General features: G+C 37.1%; 2 protein-coding genes across 2 annotated transcripts; both read left to right on the top strand.

The window, feature by feature from the left end:
• Positions 1-620: 620 nt before the first annotated feature.
• EAH_00045460 (hypothetical protein) lies at positions 621-5,757 on the top strand (the record flags this gene model as incomplete). The annotated part of the gene is made up of 9 exons (XM_013391594.1): positions 621-980; positions 1,260-1,571; positions 1,737-1,921; positions 2,467-2,935; positions 3,273-3,500; positions 4,075-4,264; positions 4,642-4,737; positions 5,121-5,263; positions 5,656-5,757. 9 exons carry the CDS (start codon positions 621-623, stop codon positions 5,755-5,757), a joined length of 2,085 nt encoding a protein of 694 aa, XP_013247048.1.
• A 2,325-nt stretch (positions 5,758-8,082) lies between these two features.
• On the top strand, positions 8,083-17,810 carry EAH_00045450 (hypothetical protein, conserved; the record flags this gene model as incomplete). Its single annotated transcript, XM_013391593.1, has 14 exons — positions 8,083-8,622; positions 9,090-9,147; positions 9,773-9,889; positions 10,607-10,791; positions 11,194-11,405; positions 11,911-12,107; positions 12,332-12,443; positions 12,701-12,863; positions 13,299-13,447; positions 13,964-14,030; positions 14,644-14,721; positions 15,518-15,632; positions 16,422-16,535; positions 17,311-17,810. The coding sequence occupies 14 exons, from the start codon at positions 8,083-8,085 to the stop codon at positions 17,808-17,810; spliced, it is 2,607 nt and encodes an 868-aa protein (XP_013247047.1).
• Positions 17,811-18,333: the final 523 nt, after the last annotated feature.

The raw sequence follows: 18,333 nt of genomic DNA, 5'->3' as shown, positions 1-18,333 counted from the left end.
AGTAGGGTGTCTCCAACAGCTTAAAATAGGGTCTCTATATGTTCATGAAAGGGGACATCCTGTTGCTGCTTTAGAGATCCTCGGTATTCGTAGAGACTCCGCTGTCTGCAATATTCAGGCATCAAGTAAGCTCATACTAATGTCTCCTTTGCTGTCTCCTTTGCTGTCTCCTTTGCTGTCTCCTTCTTACTCGCTGTCTCCTTTTCTGTCTCCTTTTCTGTCTTCTTTCTTCTGCGCTGTCTCCTTTCTTCTACGCTGTCTCCTTTCCTATACAGTGTCTCCTTTGCTGTCTCCTTCTTATACGCTGTCTCCTTCTCTTTCTCTTTCTCATACGCTGTCTCCTTTGCTGTCTCCTTTCTTATACGCTGTACCCTCACCTTTCAACATAATATATACATATACGCGCATATATATATATATATATTTATTTATTTATTTATTTATATTAATATATGCATATGTTAGTTAATTAATAACTACATATACATATATAATATACAAGAGCACAAAACGTACATATGTATAAATAAGCATATGTAAACATATATATATATATATATATATATATATTTATATTTATTAATATATTGTTATTTATTTATATTTTATCTAAAAAGAATATGAGTGATGAGTATACAGGCGAAGCAGCGAGTGAAGTGATAGACTGGATGGCGTTTCGTGAAGACCCCGGTTGGAGTTCAGAGATGTATAAATCTTTTGATAGATTAACATCTTCTTGTCCTGGTTATATGGGTAAGAGTCAAGTATTAGAGTTTATAAAAGAAATTCATAAGCTATTTCAGCCTCAGATCTCACAGCTTCGAAGAGGAAGAGACAGATTAAGAGGAAGAAAGACAGGACCAAAGGAGACAGTTACCCAACTTGGAGCTGTATCTAGAGACACATTGACTAGAGATGCCCATACAGCTGATGATTATCAAGCAGTACCTCCAGATCTTGCACTAGACTCCACAGAAGAGGTCAGTTCCTGCTGCTGCTCTTGCTGCTGTTGCTGCTGCTGCGTGTGCTGCTCTTGCTGCTGGTGCTTTTGTTGCTATTGCTGCTGCTGCTACTCCTGCTGCAGCTAAGCCTACTCCTGCTGCTGCTACTACTGTTGCTACTCCTACTCCTGCTGCTGCCGGTACCCCTGCTGCTGCTAGTACTGCTGCTGCTGCAACTCCTGCTGCTGCTGCTACTCTTGCTGCTGCTGGTGCTACTATTGCTGCTGCTGCTGCTGCAGTTTGTGGGTTTGATTGCAGGGCATGCGTATGGTGTCTTTTGAGATGTTTCATCGAGTGGCTTTGAAGTTGGGGCTGAGCGTTGGACATCGTCATTCGCGAATGCTGTGGATAATGATAGGGATTGAAGGATATGAAGAAGTGCAGCAGTTTCTACCTGAAAGAGATGTTAAGCTGGGTATCATTCGGGTGTATCTGCAGCCTGTTACAGCTCTAGGAAAGCCCTTCTTAAATAAAGATTCTGTTGCTAGTATTGTCGCTTATAAAGGATTAATCAATTTCTTCCTCTTCAAACGATTACTCAAGCACCTTGAAATCGCTATTCCAGATAAAGTAAGCTCATAATGCATGCATGCATGCAAATGCATGCATTACAAATGCATGCATGCAGGTGAATGCATGCAAAACATGAATGCGTGTATGCATGCATGCCTTTATCTATGCATGCAGAGATGCATGCATAGTTAGATTTTGATTTGTGTGTGTTGGGGTGTATAGGCAGCTCGCGCACTGTGGGATGAGCTTCCTAAAGACCCGATGGAGATAACAGATTTTCTTCCTGCTGGTCTTGTTGAAGGAAGCATAAAGACTAAATATTTGCGTTTAGAGATGGATATATTGGGTTTAGATCCTATGAAAGGAAGAGTAGTTAGTGTTGAATGCATTCGTAAGAAACTCCCGAGGTAAGAGTCTCTTCAAGTGTCTCCTTTGTCTCCTTTTGACTGTTGAATGGTTTAATCCATCTACTCTCTATCTTCTGTATGTCTCTTATTTACTCTATTTTGTCTCCTATCTAATTTTGTTGTATTGTCTCTTTCTGCTTGGCTTCTGTCTCCTTTTGTTTTGTCTTCGTGTATATACCCTGTCTCCTTTTTTTGTCTCCTTTTGTTTGTCTCCTGTCTCCTTTTGCTTTGTCTCCTGTCTCCTTTTGCTTTGTCTCTTTTTGTTTTTTCTTATTTGTCTCTTGTCTCCTTTTGTTTTATCTCCTTTGGTTTTGTCTCCTCTTTGTTTCTTCCGATTTGTCTTCTGTCTCCTTTTGTTATATTACTATCCCTCGTTCTTATTTGTTTTTTATTTATTATTATTATCATTTGTTCTTTATTTTTATTTTAATTTCTTACTATTATTATTATTATTTGCTTTTTATTTATTTTCATTTTAATTTATTATTATTTATTATTACTATTATTTATTATTTATTATTATTTTGTTTTGTTTTTGTTTGCAGGTTATTGATGACGGGTCTGTGGCCGGAGGCAGTGCGTGTGCTGCTTACTCTGTCTCTTCAGCTTGAAGTGTCTCCTTTTAAGTTGGATAGAGTATTGAAGTCACTGGAGAGAAGAACAAATAGATTTGGTTTATTAAAGCCAGAAGATATAGGATTAGTATTAAGTTCTTTATCTGTAGAAGGGATGACATTCTCAATGTTAAGAGATGTTATACAAAACATGCGCATACGAATGCCTGAACAAGATATTAAAAGAATGTTTGATCTAATGGATATTAACCATGACTTAAGTCTTTCTTTAGGCGAACTTCTCAGTGGATTTGAAGTACTTTTCGGAAGATTTATGCCTATGCTTGTTCTTCATGAAGTCGGCTTATCTCTCGACAGGATGCTCCTTGTGCTTCTACTTACTACTCTTGCTCTCCTCGCCTTCTTCGGCTTCTTAGGCCTTGCATTCACCAGCTTTGAGGTGCCTATACACCCCAATTATTTGCACAATTTCTGCTCTATATATAGCATATAGATATGATGTATATATATATATATATGCCATTAATAATTGCATGCATTTATATCGCGTATTTAATTCAAGTATGCATGCATGCATTTTGATGCATGCATTTTGATGCATGCATTGAATGCATGCATGCATCAAAATATATCTATTGAATGTCCGCATGCAATTGCATTTGCCTGCATGGATGGAATAAAATATATATATATATATGTATATATGTATATATATATATGTACATATAGAAATACAATAAGAGAGTGATTAAATAATATTTATGTTTGTTATGCAGAGCCTAAAGAGCGGAGTAAGTACAGCTGTTCAATCTATGCTGGCTGTATTAGGAGCAGTTGGTTTACAGTCAGGAGCATCTCAAGAAGCAGCAGAAGTAGAGCAGAGAATGAAGCAGCATATTGAAGCTATCATGGGTGATAAGTTATCGAGAGCTAGAGAACAAGTAGAAGAACAACAAGAAGCATATAAACCTGAACCCTCACCTAAAGAAGGAAAACCCCTTAAGGTAAACGCATGCATCCATTTAATCAATGCATCCATATCCTGCATGCATCCATTTAATCAATGCATCCATATCCTGCATGCATGCATTTAATCAATGCATGCATGCCATTCATGCATGCATTTACTACATGCACGCAGATGCTGCTGATTTTATTTTGTGTATTGTTGTTTTTCTTCTATTTGTTCTTGTTATTATTATTTTTTTCTTGAAATTATTATTTCTACTTTTGTTGTTCTCATAACTCTTATTATTATTAATAATAAAGTATTATTATTATCATTTTCATTGTGAATATTTCTATTATTATCGTTTCTACTATTGTTTTCATCCCGTTGCATGCGCGCATGCATGCATGCATGCATGCAACGATTGAAATGTATTTCTTTGGTTTTCACCTTGCAAGCATTGCATAGGGAAGATGATAACAACGGAAGAAGTAAATGAATACATTGAGTGTCTGCACAGCTGCTGTATATATAATTATTCATATACATATATATATATATATATATATATATATATATATATATATATATATATATATTTGTATGAAGTATGTGGAGTGTATGTACAGCTCCGGTATATAATTCCTCGTCGGTATCGGCCTGACTTAGAAGACCCTCGGCCTTGTGTTACATTTACTCCGGGTTCGTTTGTTCGTTTAGAACCTGTTGTCTCTGGACGCATTGATAAAGCTCAGCTTACTTGGGCAATTACTCCTCGTCTACAGCCTCAGACAGGGCTTGTCTTCAATAGACTTACAGGTAAATTATATGTTTCATTTATCAATGATCCTTTGTTTTCTTCTTCTTTCTTCTCCTTTTCATTTAACAAATATATATATATATATATATATATATATATATATTATACATATATATATTTGTATATTCTTCTGTTTTATTTATGCTTTGGTTTAACTTTTTAGATTTAACAGAAATATATTCTTCTATTTTTATTTATGCATTTGGTGTATTGTAAATAACGCAGAAAAAATAATAATAATAATAATGCATCTCTTTTTATTTATGCAAGCAGGTAGTATTTTCTTTGTTTGTTTGTGTTTTTTGAGTGTATATGCATATCTGTATTTTTCTCTCTTTGTTTCTTTCTTTCTTTGTTTTTTATTTTAATTGTTTAGGGGTTATCGAGGGGGTTATTCCTTCTAAATACGAAGGAGGAGAGTTAAGCCCTCAAATGATGAGAGCCGCCACAAAAAGCCACGAACAAGCCGCTAGTAAGCCACAACAAAGCCCCAAAAATAGGCCCTCCGATGCATGCATGCATCATGCATGCATGCAAAAATAAAAGGGTGCATGCGTACATCCATGCATGTAAATATTGTTATCGATTCATTCATTAACGCATGCACGCATACATATATCCATGCATGCATGTAAACATAGTTGCTGATGTATAGGTATATATATATATATAATGTATATATATATATATATATATATATATATATATACATGCATGAAAACAGAGTTATTGATATAAGTAACACATAATTATTGATGCGTAAATCAATGCATGCATGCATGCGTGCATGCATGCATGCATGCACCCATATTTATAATGAAGTAAGTATGCGTATATATGAATTGATTTGTTTAGGGGCTTTTCATCCTTCTCATCCCGGGGTCGGATTTTCTGAAGAAATGGCTGAGGCGGGACGCCAACTGCGCTTTCCTCGCAAAACTTATCTCATTGTTTGTCGCAATCAAGCTGGTTCAGCAAGAGCAAGAGTTACATTTCAGGTATATATATATATATATATACATATATTATATATATATGCACATATATATGTATATCTCTACAATATATATATATATATATAATGAACTACTGATCCTCATACTCATCCACTGGAGGAACCAACTGCTGCAGCTGCTGCTGCTACTGGGGCTGCTGCTGCTGCTCCAGCTGTGGGTGCAGCTGACTGAGTAGCGGCAGCAGTAGCAGCAGCAGCAGCAGCAGCAGTAGCAGTAGCAGTAGCAGCAACAGAAAGACCAGAAACAGCAGCAACAGCAGCAGCAGCAGTAGCAGCATCAGCAGCAGCAGCAGTAGCAACAGCAGCAGCAGCAGGAAGTAGAGAGGGTGCGCATGTTGTTTGTTTTGTTTGTTTGTTTATTTGATTTCTTTGTAGATTCAACCGAAGGCACAGACAACGCGTGCACATCCGAAGAAGGAAGAAGAGGGTAAAAGAGATATTCGGAAGAGACAGACATTCAAAGAACCTGTAGACTGACAAACAAATAAACAAATACACAAAAATTAATAATCAATATACATGTTAATATATATGTATAGATACTATATAAATACATAGAGGCAGACGTATATATATATATATATATATATATATATATATATATATATAATACACAAAAATGAGTATATCACTAAAGAGATAAACCGGTGGCATATAAACAAGCAAACAAACAAGTAAATAAATAAATAAATAAATAAATAAATAAGTAAATAAATAAATACGCAAACAAACAAACACCACATGTAGAGAGCAAGACTGAGACAGAAATAAACAAGTACAGAGACAGTTTGATTGTTTGTAGGAATTAAACACACAAATAAATAAATTGTCTCTCCTTGCTTTCTACTCCCCTTCAAATATCCTCTCCACCAGCTAGCTACCCATCTAGCTAGCTAGCCGGCTAGCCAGTTAGCTAGCCAGTTAGGTAGACCGCTAGTTCGACAGCTAGCTAGACAGCTAGCTAGAGAGCTAGATAGCCAGCTAGCTAGACAGCTAGCTAGGTGCACACTCATATGGCTGGCTAGTTAGCTGCCAGCTGCTTACCCAGATGTCTTTCTAACTATCTGGCTGAGCTAGCTAGCTAGCTAGCTAACTGGCAAGCTACCTAGCTAGCTCAGACAGCCAGCTAGCTAGCTGCCACACCCAAAAAGTAACTCGGGACCCTGAATTGCACTCACCACAGCAGTGCATGCACAATTAGCCTCACTTCCCTCTGCATGCATTTAATTGCATGCAGCAGAACGACAAAAGCTCCAAACATTTTCTGTTTTTGTTGGTTTACTCCTCTTCCGCTGTCGCCTACTGCTGCTTGGCGTCTGCATGCAACTTCTGCTGCCCTATAACTGCATATACACCCTGGAAAATTAATAAAGTACAATATAGACAAAGACAACAGCATAAAAAGCAAACTAAAAAGGAGAAGAAGACGGAAATACAGATAGGGGGATATACGGTAGAGTCACAGCAGCAGAACAAAACACGCCTCTCCCTGGTGTATCTTCAGCTTCAATATTAAAAAAGTATTATAATACTTTTTTTATTATTTTAGGTGGATAAACCCTAAACCGTAAAACCTTGAGATGCGGTTGCGTACTAGGTAGGGTTCAGGGTTTAGGGTTTTGGGTGGAGGCATGTTGAGATGTGCAGCGGTAAACCAGATGATCTATCCATTAAAAGCCTCAATTGTTTTATTTAATATATATTAAATGTTTTTTAATTATATTTTTACAATAAAAAATATTCTTCTCGCTCTCGCCACTGAGAGGAACCAGTGGCTTGCAGGAGAGGGATAGGGAATTGTTTTTCTCTGATGCTAGCCGATGAATTTTCGTTTTTAATATTTTATTTAAATTAATTTTCATTAAATTAATATTATTAATGCCTATTTCGTTCTATCAGAGGAGACAAAGGGCGCTAAATAAACCCTAGAGGGTGCGACAGGTCCTCTGCAATGTCGATGGTCCCGTACATACATACACCTCAGCGGTGAGTCATCACGCTGTAGGGCAGAAGATTGCTTAAATTCGTTGACAAGAGCATTTATTTTGATTAAAAATGGTAATTAAATAAATAAAAAAGGTTTTAAATAATTTTTTGCCATTCTTTTGATGCAAAAAAAGCTGTGTGCTTGCGGTGTATATACTCACCAGCCCAGCGGTTCCGGTGTATATACAGCTGCTGGACGGCAGCCATGCCTCCTATTCTTTTCTCCTCTCCTTTGCATTTATTTTGATTTCTTTGAGCTTAATTAACTCATTTTCGCCTTTTATTTTCATTTTCCTCCGCCAAGTTGTGTGTGCGCGCGGGGTGCTGATACGGCTAGATCTGTGGGGCCTTCCGCCCTCACTGGATCGCTCCCCGATCCCGATCCGGGATCGTTTTGTGGGGTCGATCCCAGCCTCCTTCTTGATTTTCTTGGGTGTACAAGGCTGCAGAAAAGAGCCGTTCAATAATTACTCGATTCCCCCGGCCAAACTTCAACAACAGCGTTGCCCTTCTTCTCTCCCTCTAAGGGCTTCTTGCGGGTAAAGTAGAAGGAGATTTTTTATTATTCTTAAGCCGAAACTATTCATTAATTTTTAGTTGCAGCGTGCGCTTACGCCGATCCCTGTTTTTTTGTTGGGGTGTACAGACAGCACCTTCCCTCCGGAGTCGTCCCCCTGTCAAACAATTGAGCAATTCTTTATAGACTCAAGCAGCAGCAGCAGTAGCAACAGCAGCAGCTGAGGATACACCTGAATTACTACTATGGCTTCTAGAGGCCTGGCCTTGTGCCTGTTGGGGCTGTTACTGCTGCAATGCATGCAGCTGGTGCCATCAGTTGAAGGCTTGCGTCGGGTGTCTCGCGGCTCTGCTCTCGAAACTCCTTCTCCTGTTGCTGCTGCTCCTGCTGCTGCTGCTGCTGATGATGCGGAGCAGACAGAAGAAGACAGGTCTGCTGATTCCTTTCCTGTCTCCACTAAGTCTTCAACTGTCTCCGCATCTCCTCACAACGTTGGCCCCCAACCAACAAACACCGAAAATGAGGAATTGACCAGCAGCAGCAGCAGCAGCAGCAACAGCAGCAGCAGCAACTCGCTGCTGCAGCAGCTGCGGCCGCACAATCCCAAAGAAGCTGAAGTAGCAGCAGCAGCAGGAGCAGCAGGAGCAGCAGGAATTGGAGAGAAAGGTAAAGCATTTTCTTTCTTTTTTGATGATGATGATGGTGATGATGAAGATGAAGACTCCAGCGACTCAGAAGACGAATATAGAAGGTCAAACAGAAGCAGCAGTAGAAAGCAAAAATCAACCAAAGACAAACTCTCTAAAAGAGCTGCAGACGCCGGCAAACGCTTAGGCGAAGTAGGTGTATATACACCTCAGTTCAAGAAGCAGAAGATAGCGGAGTATATACAATATTTATATATTTTTTATTATTCATATTGTATCGCAGTAAAAACATTCTAAGCAAATATACAGGGAGTATTAATATAAACATATATTAAAACAAATATATGCAAGGCAAGACAAAGAGACACACAAAAGAGAAAGGAGACAGCACCAAGGAGGCAGCAGCAAATAAAAGCAAATACATAGATGAATAATCTATTAAATAAACATATCAACAAACAAACAAAAAAATGAATTAAAATGAACGAATAAGCAAATAAACAAACAGAAAGACGAATAGACAGGCAGACAGACACACAGACAAACAGACAAACAAACAAAATAAAGTAGCAGAAACATATAAACAAACAAACAAACTAACAAACAAACAAACAAACAAACAAACAAACAAACAAATCCTCAACGGTTTTTGTTTGCAGATGTCTGTAGAAAACCGACCTGAAAAGAGATCATTTGACGACCTGGGCAAGGACACCTGTAAGGACTCTAAACCCTAAACCCTAAACCCTAAACCCTAAACCCTAAACCCTAAACCCTAGCTTATGCTGAACCCGAACTGTTATTAAACCCTCACTCGCTCCAAACCGTCACGTTGTCCACACCTTCACTGCCAATTATCTCTAATCCCTAAACCCTAAACCCTAGCTTATGCTAAACCCTCGCTATCTCTAAACCCTAAACCCTAAACCCAAACCCCTAACCTTTTCTAAACAGTCACCTTGTCTAAACCCTCCAGGCCCTCACCTCTTTCTCTCAACCCTAAACCCTAAGTTATCAGCCTTTGCTTTCTATTAACCTTCATCATAAGTCCTAATTGCCTCTGTACACCCCGACTAAACCACACCTTGTTTAAACCCTAAACCCTACACCGTAAACCATAAACCCTCAACTTGTCCCTCTCAATCCTAATTTCAGATGCTGTGTCTCCATGAAATCCTAATTTGAAGTGCTCTATGCCTGTCTCTACTTCTTGCTACAGAAGCTGTCTCTAGACCTTAAACCCTAAACCCTAAGCCGTCATCTGTTGTGTTGCTGCTGCGGAACATCGTTTGCTGCTGTTGCTGCTGTCTTTTGGGGATTCGTAATGCGTGCATGCATGCAGCTTGGTTTAATAGAAGCCTAGAGAGAGACTCTGATGAAGCTCCACAAAGAAATCGGCTGTCTATAACAAGCGATGACGATGTATATCAACAAGCCACTGACACCATACCAGGAATCGGTGAGGGTTTAGGGTTTAGGGTTTAGGGTTTACGGCTTACAATTTAGGGTCTAGAGTTTAGCTTTTAGAGTTTGCGGTGCAGGGTTTATGCGACAGGGTTTGGGGTCTAGGGTTTAGGGTTTAGGGTTTAGGGTTTAGGGTTTAGGGTTTAGAGCTTGAAATTTTTCCTTGTCATTATGTGATTTGTCTGTTGCGTGGTGTATATGCTGTCTCCATCTCTCTCTCTCTCTCTGTCTCCTTTTATCTCTGTCTCTGTCCCTTTTTCTGTCGCTGTCTACATATGTTTTTGTTTATGTTGTTTGTATCTCTTTGTCTGTAAGGATGTTGTTTTAGTTTAACATATGCTCTGCATCTTCAGGTCTATGCACTCTGTCTCTTTTATCTGTCGCCTTTATCTGTCCCCTTTGTCTGTCCCGTTTATCTGTTTCCTTTATCCTTAGGTATATATATGTATATATATAACTCTTATTATCTGTCTCCTCTAATGGTTCTTTAGGTTCCTTAGGTTCAGGCTGTAGCCTTGTCAGCCTGTGTCTGTCTCTTTACACTGTCTCTTTAAATAATCTGTCTGCTTTTTTAATTAATATATCAGTTCTTCTTATTACATATATAATTATTCTTATATAGATAATGATATATGATTATATTACTATTAATATCTTTATATGTCTCCTTTATCTGTCTCCTTTAATGAATCCTTAGGGTACTTAGGTTCAGGCTATAACCTTATACGAGGGAACCCATTAGGAGATGACCATACACCTGGAGACCCCGGCTTTCGAGCTCCATGCATTGCTTTTGAATGGGGGCATGATAAAGAAGGAATATCTGCAGATTTAACTACGCTTCAACCTAAAGGAGGCTATGTTAGATCTTATGTCTCCTGCCAGTCTGCAGAGACAGTGAGATTCTTCATTCAATAACATACAAATCAAGCTCCTCCTTCATATATATATATATATTTATATATATATGATAGATATATATCATATATGCGAATATATACCTATACATATATGTGAATATGTTTATATACACATATATATGCATATACATTAAACATCTACATATATATTATATGTATGTATGAGGATATATATATATATATATATATACATATATATATGTAACTATATATTAAATATATACATATATATACATATATATAAACAAATATATAAACATATATATAAACATATATATACATTAAATATATAGATATATATAAACAAATATATAAACATATATATAAACATATATATAAACATATATATATATATATATGCATTGTATGTGTACTGCAGGTAGAAGAAATAGAAAATATGGAGGACTATGTTTCAGAGCTCTCCGCAGATGCACAGATAGACGGAGTAGTGCCTTATTTACCTTTTAGTGGGAGTGCAAACTTTAAAAAGATCGCAGAAGAAAACTCAAAAAGACAAACAAGAACATTCATGATGAGAGCTTATTGTTTTAGATATGAAGCTGGTCTTGCTTCTATTGGATTAACAGATAGGTGTGTCTACTTCCCTCTTTTCTCCCTCCCTTTATTATCTTTATTTTTATTTACATTTTTATTATTATTCTTATTGTTGTTTTTGCTTGCTGCAGCTGCGTTTATTTCTAATCTATACATTTATTAATTGTGTAGGGATATATGTGCATATACCTACATATGTATATATATATATATATATATATATGTATATATGTAAATATAATATATATATCTATGTATGTATGCATACATGCATATGTATAATATGTATACGTATATATATATGTATATATATATGCATATGCATGCATATATTTATTATATATACAAATAAATATAATATATATATACATTATAAAAAGTAGAAGATAATGCTGTTGTACGTATAAAAATAAAAACTCAATGAAGAGGATTTTGGATGTAAGGGAATGCAGAGGAACATGCGACAGGGTTTAGGGTTTAGGGTTTAGGGTTTAGGGTTTAGGGTTTAGGGTTTAGGGTTTAGGGTATAATATGTGTGCAGCAAGCCAACGGATGCGTTTAGAAGAGCAGTAGAAAATCTTCCTGCAAGCTTCCCAAGTACTCCAGAAGGGAGACACTGCACTCCTGAAGTATATAAGAATAATTCTCAAGCATTCGGGTGTACAGACAATGGAATTACGCAGTGGATACGTTTCTTCTCTGACTTTGGTACTCATGTAACTACAAATGTTAAACTCGGTAAGGGCAATTAAAATATTTTTCGTCTTTGTTTGTTTGTCTGCTTTTTCCTTTGTTTGTTTGTTCGTTCGTTTGTTTTGTTTGTTCATATATAACGCATATATATATATATATATATATATATATATATACATATGCATGTATACATATATATATACATGTATATATGTTGGGTATATAGCGGATAAATATCTTAAATGTGTGAAGCATGTGTGTGCGTGAAGGAGGGAAGATAACAAAACAAATTAGGGTTTCGAAGGAATTAGTAAGTGCGCTTGCAAACAAAAGCAAAAAAGGAAGTGCATCAGCAGATATCAACGTAATGAACGTCTTCAGGTGGGTCAGGGCGATCCCAACCCTAAACCCTAAACCCTAAACCCTAAACCCTAATTCCTAAGGTGCATCCCTAGGAGCAATGAATGCAGAATCAAACAGCAGCAAACCGAACACTATCCGTTTCAATAAACTCATCCTCTTGCTGCTGCTGTTTCTGCTCTGCTGCTACTGCTATTGCTGCTGCTGCTCCTGCCCCGCCGCTGCTGCTGCTGTTTCTGCTGTTTCTGCTGCTGCTGCTGCTGCTGCTGGGGGTTTAGTGTGGACGGTTCTGCTGGGAGTCTATCATCTATCTTGGCCTCTGGGGGATCATATGGTGTAACAACAACGACATTTGTAGTCGGTGGAATACCCCCAAAAGACCCTTCAAATCCTGAAGAACTTTCACGATGGGAACAGTCCGTTGCAGACCTCCCAATGCCGGTAATGCACGCACTTTGGGGCTATTTATGCATGCAGATTGCGTGCACTTTGGGGCTATTTAGGCATGCAGATTGCATGCACGTTGGGGCTTTGTGCATGTAGATTCCGTGGTTTGCCTTGGATTCTGCATCTGCGGTGCATGCATGCACTGAACGTTTGTATGTATGGTGCATGCACTGTCTTTATGCATGCAGGCTGCATGCGGTGTGGGGCTGTGTGGGTGCATATTGCATATATTGGGGCTTTTTGCATGCACACTGCATACAGTATGGTTCTTCCTGTATGCAGACTGCATGCATTGCGATGCCTGCTGCATGCACATTGCATGCGATTTGGGATATATGTTTCTCTTTATGGATGCGGGCTGCATGCAAGTTGGGGCTTTTAATTGCTTATTTATTTATTTATTTGTTTATTTGCTTGTTGCATGCACAGGTGCAGTATCAACTAGAGTCTTTGGTGCGCATGCTTCCTGAAGAGTTGCACCAAGCGTATAGAGATGCCACAGCATTTTATTCAAGAGTTTTCGGTGTCTCTAAAGAAGACCTTGAAGCATTTGACGGGTCCTCTGTACCTCTCCCAGAGTTGGTAAGAGACACCCTAATTCACTGTCTCTTCTTGTCTTGTTGGCGTTGCTGATTTGCTCTTGTTATGCCTTTCTTCTTCTTTTGTTGTTGTTGTTGTTGTTGTTGCTGTTGTTGTTGTTGTTGTTCTTGTTCTTGTTCTTCTTCTTCTTATTATTATTATTATTATTACTATTATTATTATTCTTCTTCTTCTTCTTCCCTTGTTGGTGTTGTTTATTTGCTTTAGTTGTTTGTTTTTCAGGTGTTTTCTTGCTGCTTTGTTTATATCTGGGGATGCGGGTTATATTGCTTTGATTTTTATTGTTGCTGATATTTTGCTGTTGCCTTGTTGTTTTGTGTTTCTCTTCGTTTTGTTTTGTTTGTTAATTTGCTCTTATATGCAGTTTTACCTTTTTCCTGTTGCCGGTGTTGTTGTGCATGCATGCATGCATGCATGCATGCATGCATGCATGCATGTATTTGCATTTGAATAATTGCATATTTTTGTGTTTTGTTTGCGCGGTGTCTCTGCAGCTCCAGGAACGAAGCACCGGAGTTGTTTATGCTGGCAGCTGCCCTGGCTTTGTTGACTGTCCAGAAGGTCAAAGAATTCTTTTTGGGTTTTCTTCTGCAATTAATATTAGTGGTTCCTCTGCTCCTCTAGATATTAGAAGCTGTCAAGCAGGAAGGTAAAAGAAATACTACGCAATTAACTCCGGTGTATATACACTTCAATTCCCTCCCCCACATAAATCAACCACAAAGAAAATACTTATTGCATGCATGCGCCTTTGCATAGTGTGTGCTACATGCATGCACGCAAGCTGCATACAGCCCTCCAAACATGCATGCATGCATGCATGCATATTTGGAGACAAGTCTGCCTGAAGGGTTAACACAGTATACAGTCTGCAAGTGTTCATGCAACTATGCATGCATACTTGCATGCAAGCAAGTATGCATGCATACAAGTGTGCATACATGCAAGTGTACAGAGATGCATACAAGTCTGCATGCATGCAAGTATGCATGTATGCATGCCAGTATTCATGAATGCATGCATGTGCATGGATGCAAGGCGGCATGCATACACGCATGCATGCATGCAATAATGCAAGAATGCATGCATGCAACTATATATATATATATATATATATATTTGTGATTGTTGCAGCCATCGTTGCGAGGGTATAAATTTAGGCGGTGGGTCTCAGAGTGAATGTCGCATTTGGGCTGTCTGCTCTGCAAATCAAATTTCTTCAGTGGATGCATACACCTCAGTGGACCCCCCTGTAAGTTATGCATGCATGCATGCATGCATGTATGCAAGTTAAATAATTATAATAGTAATAGTAATAATAGTAATAATAATAGTAGTAAAAAAATAATAATAGTAATCATAGGGATAATAACAATAATAATAGTGATACTACTACTAGTAATAATAATAATAATAATGCATTATTAATTAGTTTGGCATTTAACTCATGCATGCATGCATGCATCCATTAAATACTAACAAGTGCATGCATTCATGCATGCATTTGTTAGTATTTAGAGGTATTTATTTGTTTAATTATTTAGTGGTACGTTCAATTACTGCTTTGTTTCATCCATTCAAAATAATTAATCATTATTATTTATTTTATGTAAATAAATAAAATAATTATTAATAATTATTATCAAGCAGATGTCTCTTACGCAATTGTTCCTTAGTGTTATTAATTCCTTATAATTATTGTAAATTGCTTAATAATAATATTATTATTGTTTATTAATTAATTATTAAGTTTTGCTCTTAATGAATTAATTAATTAAATAAATTCAAACAGCAATTAAATATAATCATTAACAATTACTGGCTACTCATTATTATATTTAAATGCACTCTTCAGATGTCTCCTTTACCTTAAATGAAGATATTTTATTAATACATGTTTAATTTTTTTGGGGTTTGTTCATCTCCATAGGCTGCCGCTGCGGTGTACGTACACCGGACTGCTCCATGCATGCATGCATGGATGGGGCTTTGCATGCACGCAAGGCCTATTAATGCCGATAAATTGCATTTATTTGCTTGTCTTTCAGCCTGAAGTAACTGTGGGGTGTAGCCAAGACAAGGAGGTTCTCCTTGGGTTTCGAATGAGCTTTACGTTTGCAAGTGACGTACTTGCAAGCATTACTGTAAACCACTGCTCACCAGGTAGGTATCATGCATGCATGCATGCATGCATCCGTGCATGGGGGTTTGCATGCGTGCATGAATGGGGGGTTGCATGCATGCATGGGGGTTTAGGGTTTAGGCACGCATGCATGCATGCATGCATGCATGCGTGGGGCCATGCGGTTTTTGTGTGTACGCATGCATGCGTGTATGGGGTTTTGCATGCACGCATGAATGGGGCTTTGCATGCATGCTTGCATGCATGCAAAGCCCCAAGCGGGCATTCCCTCCAGCTGCATTCATGCATATTTCATGCATACAAGCTAGCAGTTCTTGCAGCTACACCAACTAGTGCTGGTTTTACTCTCACTTCCTCTCTAAACCCTAAACGCTAAACCCTAAACCCTAAACCCTTGCGACTCTTCAGGAGCGAAGGAGTGCCATTTCGAAGATGTAATATCCCCCTTACCAGACACACGAACTCGTCATCTCTTCTACGTTTCATGCGTACACAAAGATACCGCAGGTACCCCGTAAACCCTAAACCCTAAACCCTAAACCCTAAACCCCTAAGCCTGGATATGTTGTTTGGTTTTAAGCAGCGCATACATGCATTGTTTCTAATGAAACAATATGCCGTATATTAATTAACTACGAGTTGATTATGTGTCTGCGCATGCAAGCAACAAACACTAACTGCTGCATGCATGCATGCATACATACATGCATACATACATGCATGCATGCATGCGCACCTAATATTACTACATGCATGCATATATATACATATATATGTTTGTTTGTTTATTTGTATTGGGCATTGCTCAGGGCTTAAAGATATCTTTGTTGCTTCAAGCGCTAGCAAAATAAACAACACGGAGACAGTAGACCCGAAGGAGACAGCAGCAGCAGACTGCGGAGTAAATGCAGCAAATGCTGCGGGTAAAACATCAAAAAAATATCAATAATAATAATAATAATAATAATAATAATAATAATAATAATAATGTACAACAATAATAATACATTAGGAATAAAATGTAATAATAAAGAAAATGATAATAATAATATTAGTATTAATAATAATATAATAATAAAGTGCTATCAGTAATAATATGTTGCATGCAGTGCATGCAGCATAGTATTCTTATTTGCCTCGGTATATTGCTTGTATACTGGTACTTGTATTATTATTATTATTATTATTATTATTATTATTATTATTATTGTTATTATTATTATTATTGCTGCTATCATTAGTATTATTATTATTACTACTTGTAGTACCTTATTATTATTATTATTATTATTATTATTATTATTATTATTATTATTATTATTATGTTGGTATTATTATTTGTGAATGAATTTAAAATAAATTTTCACTGTTACAAAACAACATATCAGGACAAAGACAGAACGGGTTTTGCGGTGTACAGACAGCAGAATGCATGCAAGTGAAGAGGCTTCTTTGTATATTTCTATAACTTGATTAAATATACTGTACACATATAAAAGTTTCAATGACTTCGTATACCCCCTCTCTATGCATGCATGCATGCATGCATGCATTTCTGATGCTGTTGTTGTTTGTTTAATTGGTATTTCTCTTGTTAATTAATTTATTAATTGTTGATTAATTATTGATTTATGATTATTATATTTTTATTTATATATTTGGTTTTTATTATTTGTTTGTTTGCTTGTTCTTGAACAGGATTTGCTCTGCAGCTGCAAACGCTCATGGGGTTATGCCGCTCTGGTTTTAACACATGTTCACCTCATCGACGTTACTGCGCTTTAGAGAAATATGTTATTCCTTCATCTGCAGATATAGCAAAGACAAAAATTAAAAATCCTAATCAAACGCTGCAGCACGGCTCTCTAGCGATTTCTATTTGTGCATTAAAACAAACAAACGATAAAAATAATAATACAAAAATAACAAACAATAATGAAACCAACAAAAATAATACTAATGGAGGAGTAAATGCTGTTGCGGGTTCTGCTGCTGCAGCTGCTGAATCAGCAGCAGCAGCAGCAGCAGAAGCAGCTACTGGTGCTGATCCTGCTGCTGGAGCAGCAGCAGCAGCAACTACTGCTGCTGCTGATCCTGCTGATGATGCAGCAGCTGCTGATGCAGATGGGGCTTCTTCATTAAAAAGGAGTAAAGATAAAAAAGAGAAACAAATAAGTATTAAGAAGACATTCGAGTAAGTATATGTAGAACAAAACAAACAAAATAATAGTAGAGAAGACTTTGTCAAGAAGGGAATGGTATATATATATATTTATAAATATCCGTTTATAAATATATATTTTTATTGATATACTTATTTATAAATATATATTTATAAATATTTGTATATGCCTATTTATGCACTCGGATAGTGCTGTACGTTTGCTTCGATGGGTGTTTGTTATTTCGCTGTAGAAAAGTACTTGTCTCTTTGCATACATAATATATATAAATATATTAACAAGTATGTAAATATATTAATATATATATATATATATCTATGTATATTATGTTCATCTTGTTTAATGAGCAAGTGCTTGCCTTGTCTATACAGCAACAAACAATACCAACAATAACGAACAAACAGCCCGAGTGCAATTAGATATACTTATATATATATATATATAAGTACATACATATATTTATATACATAAGACTCACATGTATATATATATATACACGCAATGTACATAAACGGTAAAGGGTATATACTTGAAATAT

The sequence above is a fragment of the Eimeria acervulina genome, genomic scaffold (genome assembly GCF_000499425.1).
Source record: "Eimeria acervulina Houghton genomic scaffold, Eah_scaff650, whole genome shotgun sequence".
Lineage (NCBI taxonomy): Eukaryota > Apicomplexa > Conoidasida > Eucoccidiorida > Eimeriidae > Eimeria > Eimeria acervulina.
Note: the sequence above shows the minus strand (reverse complement) of the source record. Positions and strands in the feature narration are given on the sequence as shown.